The sequence below is a fragment of the Dermacentor albipictus genome, chromosome 5 (assembly GCF_038994185.2).
Source record: "Dermacentor albipictus isolate Rhodes 1998 colony chromosome 5, USDA_Dalb.pri_finalv2, whole genome shotgun sequence".
Classification (NCBI taxonomy): Eukaryota; Metazoa; Arthropoda; class Arachnida; order Ixodida; family Ixodidae; genus Dermacentor; species Dermacentor albipictus.
Window position 1 is genome coordinate 173,654,811 of NC_091825.1, and position 11,944 is coordinate 173,666,754.

Sequence of the window (11,944 nt, forward strand, 5' to 3'; positions counted from 1 at the left end):
GTGTTTTACTTTTCGTGACTGTGTTTATTGCTTCTTTATTTAACAGCAAATTCACTAAAATGACAGTGGTGGGGAATAATGGAATTCCCAAGTCTGCAAAATGTTTGTTGGAGCCTTTGCTCATTTCCTGGGGCTTTCCCTAACTGTGTTCCTAGCCAATAGGGAATGGGTCAGTGATTCATTAGTGGCTCATTTTAAGCTGCATTTATTGTATGTACAGTGAAGAGGTCTCCCTTTGACAGGTGCCGTATTACCTGGGCTCCTCGTGGAAGGGCTGGGCCGAGCTGTCGGCAAGCTTGGACGAGAGCCGAGTGGTTGGCATGCAGCCCCAGCAGGCGGAACGCATGCACCGGCATCTCAGCATCACCATCCACCCAGCCGACAGGGGCAGCCTCGACCTGTCCCTTTATGCTCCCTACTGGATTATCAACAAGACAGGCCTGCCGCTGCAGATCAGGGTCAGTGGGCTTTGGCGAGTGATGAAAGGAGGTGCACATTCGTTATGAATGCACGAAAGAGACAATGGACAGATGCGCACTTGATACTGAAGTTTCCTTAGCATCACTTACTACTGTGTTCTATGCATTCAAAACAATCCAATCACAACATCTTGGCTGATGCTCGTCAAGTTAAATGCTACGTATGTCACGAGGATCCCATCCTCGTCGCCAGTGTCAGCACCATCATTCAGCACCACCACGCTGTGGAGCGTCCGTCTGTCAGAGGGTGCCTCGAGCCCTCCCTTGTTCATGAACCCGGGTGGATCGTGACAACGTATATTGCATGACATCAGAAACAAGTCTGACTAGTTGTCTGGTCAAATGATTCAAGGCACTGCTCGCGCAAGCTCTTTCTTTTTTGATCTAGTAAACCTGAATATAACTGACTTCAATATAATGAAATTCTCTATATAACGAAGTATTTAGCCTTTTATAACTTGTCTATAGAGCACCATAGATGTAGAAGTCCATTGCAGTTAAACTTCGATATAACAAACTTCAATATAACATCATTCTCAATATAACAAAGTATTTAATTTTCTAAATGTTTTTGTCCATTGAACACCATTTATTTTAACCTCTATATAATAAAGTGTGTTTATACACGATTTCAGTATAACGAAATTTCACTACCACCATGAAGGAATATTGAAACAATAAATGGAAACTTCTGCTGACACAGATAGTCAAATGGTCGAAATACATGCAGCTGCTTGTGAACATACCTCTCAAACCGCACAACCAATATTGATTGCTGAAGCAAAGCAGCATCACATTCTGTATGAAGTCCAAGAGCGATAAGATCCTATTGTGCCCTGAGTACTGTATGCTTTACGTGCCAGTGAAAGCATGTGAAGGTGAGCTAAGAAGGATTGTGGCTTAATCAGCGGCAGCATCTTGTACGAGCAAGGGGAAAGGTGGGGAATGGAGTGAGCTCGCAATAATGCAATCAAGTGCACACGAGGGTGGTAGGTGGAGGACGGGAGGAATGGAGGGCAGGTTGGCATATGTCCGGTTTTTTGCATGGCCATAGCTGCACATAGCTGTTGGCACCACTGAGCGCATATGCAGCCCACGCGCTCTGCTTTAGAGGTTAATTGATCACTTGCACTAAGTATATATGCTTGGAGATGATGACATGGTATCATGTGCACTGTCTTCCCACACCTTTTTAGTACTGGAGGTTGCATAATCTCGAGTTTTGGAGACACGTAGACGAAGCATTGCTCCCCAGCACTTTTCATGATAGCGTCGTCCCAATGCAGGCAACGCTATCAGATGAGGGGACAAAGTGAATGCACAAGTATGGCTGACTTTGCTTCATACCGCCGATGTGAAGATATTGTTAGCAAGGCATGAAACCATATCTTTCATCACTGACTCCCAAATTTAACAATTTTCTTTTTATCTCATTCAGATTTGCATTTTCTAATTGCTTAATAATTCGAAAAAAGTTGTGGACCCTTCTGTATAAGAAAACTGCATTGCCAACTGTACTGTGCATCAGAACATCACACTGTTCTAACATCCTTGTTTGTAGTCTTTTGTGTATCAAATATATTTTGCTGCACAATTTTTTGGTTTGTTATTTTACTGTGGTTCTCTACACAGCAAAATCAAACCTTGGTACTGTTGGCCAAGAGGTCGAGCAGACTTGCTGTCTGGTGGGCGCTGACAGTACCACGGATAGTATGGATCGCACCACACATTGTCTGCTGGGCTCAACATGTTACATGTGCACATATGGCATGCATATCTTTAAGGACCATTTCTTCCGTGGTTTTAGCACTGCCCCAAAGTCTCGTTTGCATTTTTTGGCAATGTACAGAAGCAGTTAGCCTTGCGCTTTTGTAGTAAAATCAATGACTGCCCATGTCGAGTGCGCAATTTGTGACTGCTACACCCACTGCTCACCACAATTATACTTATATTTTATTGTCACTTTGTGTTTCAACTGAACTACAGAAAGCATTGTCACTCATTTTAAAGAAATCAAGGGGTTTGCAGCGATACATGAATGCTGTGCTTTAGAGACTTGTCAAGATGTGTTGATCACTCCGCAGTTCCTGTGATACAAAGCCACATTAGTGAATTGACGTGCATATCACACAGCAAGCACTCATTAACACACCATACAATTTATGTTGTAATAACTGCATCATGATAATTGCAATAATTGCATAACTCTTGCTTTGTGGTTACATGGTGGCCTGAGGTGTTCTTTAATATGTGGTTCTGATGCCACGAGGGTGAGTTTATTTTGCCTCACAAGTAAATTGTAACTTTTCTATTTTGACTCGCTACTACGAAAGGAAAGTTAAAATTTGGAGGATGCTTAAGCATCACCTTTAAGAGTGTAACACGATAGCATTCAATGATCCCTGACTGCTTCTGATGCTTCCCGGCAACTGCAGCTTATGTAACCTAAATATTTACCTGGAAACGCTGGTAGTGAAGGCTATGCATGAAGGCAAGTTTTCTGGTAGAAATACAGCCTCTTGCATGGGCTAATCCCAGAGGTAGTGCACAGCCACACTAAGAAAATTGCATAATTTTTAGATTTCTCTTAATGTGTCACGCTTTTAGTATTTCAATCTGAGAAGATTCAACATAAAAGGCTTGCGCTCTTGTTTTTTGTTTCAAGACATTTGTTTGTGGGCTCTCATTCCCAAAATTTCGAGGAATAACTTTCTCAAGAATGTAAGACAAAGTATAAGCAACTTTAGTGATAAAATGGTGTGGCAATATAACCCACATATACTGCAAGGTGCAGCGGTGGCATAGAGGTAGAGCACCCGCCTCGTGTGCAAGAGGACCGTAGTTCTAATGCCAGTGCCGCGCAATTTTCCCCCGGATAAAAAAAAAAAGAAAACGCATGTGCATAAAATTGCATAAACAGGCCTGGAGTGCGGCCTGATCCTGGTGACCAGAACCGGTAGCGCACTCCTTCACCAAAGCAGGATTGGCCACCCGGCTGGTGCAGTACTTGGCCGCAACCTCCTATATTAATGCAACAATCAAACCCCGGCCCTCAGTGTCTAGCAGCTGTGAAGCAACTGACCACGGCGGCGGTCAGACCTGCGATGCAGCAGAGGGTGCTAAGAATCCCTGATTCCGGACAGCCTGCCATTGGAATCTGAACCTGGCAATGTTTAACGCTAGAACGTTATCTAGTGAGGCGAGTCTAGCAGTGCTATTGCAGAAATTAGAGGGCAGTAAATGGGATATAATAGGGCTTAGTGAACTTAAGAGGACAAAAGAAGCATATACAATGCTAAAAAGCGGGCACATCCTATGCTACCAGGGCTTAGTGGAGAGACGAGAACTAGGAGCCGGATTCCTGATTAATAAAGATATAGCTGGTAACATACAAGAATTCTATAGCATTAACGAGAGGGTGGCAGGTCTTGTTGTGAAACTTAATAAGAGGTACAAAGTCATACAGGTCTACGCCCCTACATCCAGTCATGATGACCAGGAGGTCGAAAGCTTCTACGAAGACGTGGAATCGGCCATGGGTAAAGTCAAAACAAAATACACTATAATGATGGGCGACTTCAATGCCAGGGTAGGCAAGAAGCAGGCTGGAGACAAGTCAGTGGGGGAATATGGCATAGGCTCTAGGAATAGCAGGGGGGAGTTATTAGTAAAGTTTGCAGAACAGAATAATATGCGGATAATGAATACCTTCTTCCGCAAGTGGGATAGACGAAAGTGGATGTGGAGGAGCCCGAATGGCGAGACTAGAAACGAAATAGACTTTTTACTCTGCGCTAACCCTGGTATCATAAAAGATGTGGATGTGCTTGGCAAGGTGCACTGCAGTGACCATAGGATGGCAAGAACTTTAATTAGCCTAGACTTGAGGAGGGAATGGAAGAAACTGGTACATAAGAAGCCGGTCAATGAGTTAGCGGTAAGAGGGAAAATAGAGGAATTCCGGATAAAGCTGCAGAACAGGTACTCGGCTTCAACTCGGGAAGAGGACCTTAGTGTTGAAGCAATGAACGACAATCTTATGGGCATCATTAAGGAGTATGCAATAAAAGTCGGTGACATCATTAGACATGAAGTCATTAGACAGGATGCCAGTAAGTTATCTCAGGAGATGAAAGATTTGATCAAGAAACGCCAATGTATGAAAGCCTCTAACCCTACAGCTAGAATAGAACTGGCAGAACTTTCGAAGTTAATCAACAAGCATAAGACAGCTGACATGAGGAAGTATAATATGGATAGAATTGAACATGCTCTCAGGAAGGAGGAAGCCTAAAAGCAGTGAAGAAGAAACTAGAAATAGGCAGGAATCAGATGTATGCATTAAGAGACAAAGCCGGCAATATCATTACCGATATGGATGAGATAGTTCAACTGGCTGAGGAGTTTTATAGAAATTTATACAGTACCAGTGGCACCCACGACGATAACGGGAGAGAGAATAGTCTAGAGGAATTTGAAATCCCACGAGGATTGTTGGAAGAAGTAAAGAAAGCAAAAGGATAGAAAGTTGGGCGAGTTGTCCGTGTTCACTTCGTGCTACAATTCAAGTAATGAAAGCCTTGGGAGCTATGCAAAGGGGGAAGGCAGCTGGGGAAGATCCGGTAACAGCAGATTTGTTGAAGGATGGTGGGCAGATTGTTCTAGAAAAACTGGCCACCCTGTATATGCAATGCCTCATGACTTCGAGCATACCGAAATCTTGGAAGAACGCTAACATAGTCCTAATCCATAAGAAAGGGGACGCCAAAGACTTGAAAAATTATAGACCAATCAGCTTACTGTCCGTTGCCTACAAAGTATTTACTAAGGTAATTGCAAATAGAATCAGGAACACCTTAGACTTCTGTCAACCAAAGGACCAGGCAGGATTCCATAACTCAACAATAGACCATATATGGTCCATTGTTGTCTATAGTGGTCTATAGTGTGAATATATGTCTAATATGGTCTATAGTATGAATATATTCACACTATCAATCAGGTGATAGACAACCGTGCTGAATATAACCAACCCTTATATATAGCTTTCATTGATAACGAGAAAGCATTTGATTCAGTCGAAACCTCAGCAGTCATGGAGGCATAACGGAATCAGGGTGTAAACGAGCCTTATGTAAAAATACTGAAAGATATCTATAGCGGCTCCACAGCCACCGTAGTCCTCCAAAAAGAAAGCAACAAAATCCCAATAAAGAAAGGCGTCATGCAGGAAGATACAATCTCTCCAATGCTATTCACAGCATGTTTACAGGAGATATTCAGATACCTGGATTGGGAAGAATTGGGGATAAGAGTTAATGGAGATTACCTTAGTAACTTGCGATTCTCTGATCATATTGCCTTGCTTTGTAACTCAGGGGACCAATTGCAAGGCATGCTCACTGACTTGGAAAGGCAAAGCAGAAGGGTGGGTCTGAAAATTAATCTGCAGAAAACTAAAGTAATGTTTAACAGTCTCGGAAGAGAACAGCAGTTTACGATAGGTAGTGAGGCACTGGAAGTGGTAAGAAAATACATCTACTTAAAACAGGTAGTGACTGCGGATCCCGATCGTGAGACTGAAATAATCAGAAGAATAAGGATGGGCTGGGGTGCGTTTGGCATGCATTCTCAGATCACGAACAGCAGGTTGCCATTATTCCCCAAGAGAAAAGTGTATAACAGCTGTGTCTTACCAGTACTCACATATGGGGCAGAAACCTGGAGGCTTATGAAAAGGGTTCTACTTAAATTGAGGACTATCCTACGAGATATGGAAAGAAGAATGATGGGTGTAGCGTTTAGGGGGGGGGGGGAGGGGTGACACAAAGAGAGCAGATTGGGTGAGGGAACAAACGTGAGTTAATGACATCTTATTTGATATCAAGAAAAAGAAATGGGCATGGGCAGGTCATGCAATGAGGAGGGAAGATAATCGATGGTCATTAAGGGTTACGGACTGGATTCCAAGTGAAGGGAAGCGTAGCAGGGGGTGCCAGAAAGTTAGGTGGGCGGATGAAATTAAGAAGTTTGCAGGGACAACATGGCCACATTTAGTACATGACGGGGGTAGTTGGAGAAGTATGGGAGAGGCCTTTGCCCTGCAGTGGGTGTAACCAGGCTGATGATGATAACGATGATGATGATGATGAAGACACCGCATGTCATATAACAAGGCGTTGAATATACATATACTTAGATATTTACGGGAATTTTCGCTCACGGGGATGCCGGATGCCGATGTCAGATTTTCTGCGACATGTGACCCTTAACACTATCGCGTTGGAATTCGATATTAGTGAGGATCATTGTGTGGCAGCACTCTTTAGATGCAGCACGTCATAACACTCAACTGAAAGGTGCTTGCTGTCCTTATGCTCTTCAGTGGGGATTTGTTAACTGGATAGGAAACAGCAGCCATTATTAGCTGAAATAAAACGACCTAATGATTTTAGCCTGTCATATGATTACAACTTTGCATGTAACCATGCAAGGGCAGCTTAATGATTTTAGCCTGTCATATGATTACAACTTTGCATGTAACCATGCAAGGGCAGCTTAGGGCTTCAATTACGCATTTGAGTGTTACCACAAAAAGAAATATCATCTGAAGCAACCTGGTGATCCTGCTAAAAGGTATGGGCATTAAGGTTGGGCTAAAAGGTTGTCACTTACAGTGGCCTAGCTTGTTTAATTGAATTCATTGTTTGCGTTTCACAGCTAACAAATAAAGAAAAAACACAGATGTATGCTGTGATGGGAAGTGCACATTACCTTGCTATTTTATTTTCGCTGCACAGGGATGCTGACTTTTTTGTAACTAGTGCAAGATTAGCAGAGCAAGCAGAATGCCAGCAAAGAATGCACAAAAAGCCCCTAGAACTCAACCAATATGAACATCGTTTGGCTGAGTGCCAGTGCCCAGTTGAATGGCAATTTGTGCTTATTTCAAGTGAAAAGGAAGTTTTGGTGGATTTCATGCAAAAATGTGCCATTAGACAGCAATATATAACCAGTTCACTACAGTTAACGCATTTCATTGCCATGAAATTGGGCTAAATTGTTCACAGCAAAGCAATGCCGTGTGTACACCTTGTCGGGAGCATACACACCTGTTTACCCCTGCATACTCATGTTGGCACGATTGCACTTTGTGGACGCATCGATAGCCAATGCCATATAGAGTGACAAGGCCCCAGCGCTCTACGAGTGGCACCATGCAGCTGGGGCCAGTGGGGTGCTCAGGAGTAGGATTAGAATGAGGGAACCACACATTTACCAGCACAAGTAGCGCAAATTTTCACCTCGCTGGAGCAAGTTTTTTGTTGTTATTAAACATATCTAAAAGTATGGTGCATTCAGAGAACAATAAGGGCGAATTTGTTTGGGCAGTCTTTATTTACGCATTGCTTATTTATGCGACAAGTTGTCGTTCCTTTGCCTTAAGAGCACGTGTGAGACCCCACAGCATACAGTGTTTCACAAACGATGTCGCTTTCTTAGAAGTGAAGTTTGCAAACCTGACAGAAACATTAAAAATTCTTTAAATAAGGCAACGAACTGCTAATCGGTGTCTTAAATATTTAACCAAGTGCTTTCGCTAGACATTTCTCGAATATACATTTAACTGTTTCTCTTCACTACGATTTCCACAAAAAAGTTACGGATTAGAATTTACCCTGGAGTGCTCTGTGAGAATGAGACTAGCTTGTGGAATGGTTCTAATTAATTCATTTCCTGCACTAGTTCTTGTCCCGAGGAAACTTGAAAACGTGAACCCGCGGTCCTGTCGCATACTGCAGCAGTTCTGCACACAACATTTGTTTTGTGTTTCCACAGCAAACTTTTGCTGTTCGGCACCACACATGCACACGCACACACAGATAAGCACAGACACAAAGTGCGCTACAACTGCAACTTTTGTTACAAGCACATTGTAAATTAGTATCGCAATATACACGCACTTGAAATGTGGTGTAGCAAGCAGCAAGTGATCCTGTGGCCACGGCCCAACATGTATGAGCATGTACAGTCTCGTCCACTCTTCGGGTGAACACGGCTCACCGTGGCCGCGCTCCGCGGGGCGCCAGTGCGTCCGGCGCGGCGGTGCATTGAAGCGAAGCGGCGCAGGCGCACACGGACCCAGGGGAGGTGCTTCGCGTCGTCTGCTACAGCGCTGGAGCGCGCCGCATCTTGCTTTGCTGCAAACTTTGCTAGACCCAGGTGACTGAATGACCGAGGCGGCATTGCGGGAAGGCGTACTTCAATAACTGGAGCATTTTCCAGCTGGTTCCGTCTACAGCTTGTGAACAGCCTGCTTAATCAATATACATAAACAGAAACAAGCATCTCTCCACATAAATCACTTAGCATGTTTTTTATAAGTGATGAGGGTAAAAATACAGTCATTTTTTTTCGCGTTCTTAATTAGGCTGGGGCCTAGAGGCGACGCTTGATAGTTGTGTCAGGGACGTCACCCAGCCTGAGGCTGTTCTTAATTTCTTGAACGGTGGAGGTCGGGTTTGCAGCAGCCGCCGCAACAATGGTCACTCTTTGCCGGGCTTTACGGGGAGCATCCGCAATTCTTCCATCCTTCTTGCAGGCCTGGACAATTCTATATACAGTTTTCAGTGGCCTTTTTGTCATCTCCGATATAACGCGTTGAGAATAGTTTTGTAGGCACAGATCTACAATGCGTCGTCTTTCTTTTTCCAGTAACCGCGACATGGCTAGTTTCCAAAGCGCACCGGAGAAATGAAATCATCCTGCACTTTTACAGCGTTTTTATCGCCGAAGTGCCATGGCAACCAGCAACCGAACAAAATGCAATTCATCATGCAAGTCGGCGGAAATGCGTTTAATGGAAACACCTCTGGTGTCTTTCGATTTGGCGAGTCATCCCAGAATCTGTAGGTCCTAAGTGGCCAGTCACCCACTTGAGTAGTCGTTGGCTGCACCGCATCATCATATTAAGCTAGGATGGGGTAGCATGACCTACACAAAAAAAAGGGGGGGGCTCAGCGGTTGATCGGGCTGATGCCCATGGTCAGTTAAAAAGTAGACTGGCCTTAACACAGCAATCTGGCTTGGGCCGGGCTTAGCGTTTACAAACGGCGAGTCCGTTTGCCGACCACCGGCATGCTGTGGGCAGACGACACCATGCCGGCCTCATGACCGTCGGTTTAAATGTCGTGGCCGCCTTCGTCCAACACACGGATTGGCCACTTCCCCACGACGGCAACAGCATCGCTTGTCCGCGGCAAGGGTTCCTGTGCCGTATTCATATTTGGGTTTTACCCACTCAGCCCAGCCCAGTTGCTATGCCGGGGAGAGCACTTTCCTACATCGCGTAAAGCGCTCCAAGCTCTCCTACCAGCGACATTAATGTGTCAATAAGAGAGTGCGAAGCAGCGGATATCACTTCTTAGTTGTTGTCGAAGTAATAGCATTGCCCTCCTTGATGGTAAAATCCATGGCAAACATGATGATGCGTGATTGAACAACCGCTCTCTAACTTTCTGCGAAATTTATAGCGGGTTTCGGTCGTTTTCTTAAGTCAATTAAGCACATTCGTTCTAGCATCAAGACATGCTCGAAACGGCGCGCTAGGCTCATCTCATGATGACTCCAACCAAGAGCGCGCCTGATAGGTTTCTCGGTATGCACTACACCAAGTGCTGTGAGAGTAAAATAAGAGGGCCCCAGCCTAATAAAGACCGCGAGAAAATGACTATTTTTACCCTCATCACATATGAAAAACATGCTAAGTGACTTATGTGGTGAGAAGCTTGCTTCTGTTTATGTATATTGATTAAGCAGGCTGTTGACAAGCTGTAGACGGAACCAGCTGGAAAATGCTAAAGTTAGTGAAGCGCACCTTCCTGCAATGCCGCCTCGGGCACTCAGTCACCTGGGTCTAGCGAAGTGTACAGCAAAGCAAGCGGCGGTGCGCTCCAGCGCTGTAGCAGACGACGCAAGGCACCTCTCCTGGGTCCGTATGCGCCTGCGCCGCTTTGCTTCGATGCGCCACCGCGCCGGACGCACTGGCGCCCTGCGGAGCGCGGCCACAGTGAGTTGTGTTCACTCTAAGAGTGGACGAGCTTGTACATCCATGTGACGTAGTGATGATATTGCCTTGGAGCACTCAGGCCTTCACGTAGTTTAGGTGGTGTTTCGAGAACCAGTGTGCAGACACAGGAAAAGCGTGCTGTGCCGTCTCCTGGTTTTCTCTCGCTCTTGCTACATGTGCGCCCTTCCCCCAGACTTGCAGGAAGGGGAAAGGTATCCGATATGTGAGGAGAACATTCCTCTCATGAAGGTAAAAAGGTATAAAAGAGCCTTACCAGAGGTGACGCTCTCTGGTGTCCCAACCTTGAACCTGACCAATGACCTTGCAGATACTTGCAAGCAACCCATGAGTGATTTCATAGCCTTACTATCATGTGCAGTGAGGCAAGCCTATTTATTACCTATTTGCTGAGTGGACTTTCTCTCTGCAAGTGTTGATTATTCCTTGCATCAATAAATATTAATAGAGCTGATGCTGCTGGCAGCCCTATTTGTCCGAAGCCAATGTAACTGCCATCACACGTGCTACAGGTTGGGGGGTACTACAAAACAACTGCGTGGGGACTAGATCCGGAGCTTGCCTTCAGTTCTAGACGCACACAGAATGTACCCTCGCGATTTCAGCGCCTGTCGCTGACCACTTATCCACACTAATACGTCATCAGTGCTTCCATCTGTAGGTTGCTCTTGTGGCGAATAACAAATTATTGGATATAATGAAGTAAAAGTGAAATTTAATTCGTCATGTTTTATTTCAATGGAGTATTCTGTGATAAAAAAATCGAAAAATCAACGCCTTGATGTGCTATCAATTATAGTGAAGCAAATTTGTTTGCATGAGGCCCATATGTAGTGGCAAGAATGTCAAATACAGCCAACGATCAATTTTTATAATGCCTGATTTTTCAGACCTGTGTGTTTACCCAGTCAGATTTCTCCATGGCACTGTCACCTGCTCCTAGAACCAAAGTATTAGGCCCACCGAGATTTCAGACGCTCCACTATGGGCCATTTCATTTTTCTTATCTGTGGGAGTGATGGCGAAAACCTGGTGGCTGTGAACAAAAGTGCCACCACGTTAACTCAGCACCAAACCAAAACTCTGCCTGCCGACTGCAGTGCAAGTGGCACTGTTTTACGACCACATACGAGCGCAGTGAAAATTTTCCAAAGGTTGGCGGAGCGGCTGGCAGTGAGCTGTCGTGGGAAGCCCTCCATTAATATGTTATACCAGTCAACCTCATTTGCGATTAAGTGTGGTATCACAACACGGGATAGACTGACTCCTTGTGCCCATAAAATCGATTGGCAACTGTACTTACCAAGCACAATGTGAAATGCATGGAGAAAAAAAAAAGATTTATTTTCGCCATGTTTGAAGTGCACATTCTGAATTC

General features: G+C 44.7%; 1 protein-coding gene across 12 annotated transcripts in view; it reads left to right on the forward strand.

Annotated features, from left to right (window-relative positions):
* Positions 1–11,944, forward strand: part of LOC135897507 (intermembrane lipid transfer protein VPS13A-like) — a 1,023,564-nt gene that overhangs the window by 631,102 nt on the left and 380,518 nt on the right. For all 12 annotated transcript variants that reach the window (XR_011514733.1, XR_011514732.1, XM_070539327.1 and 9 more), the window contains one exon: positions 243–458. Coding sequence is in view for 10 of the 12 variants with exons in the window: in XM_070539327.1 (XP_070395428.1) it covers positions 243–458 (216 nt within the window). In the remaining 2 variants the exon portion in view is untranslated. The remainder of the gene's footprint in view (positions 1–242; positions 459–11,944) is intronic.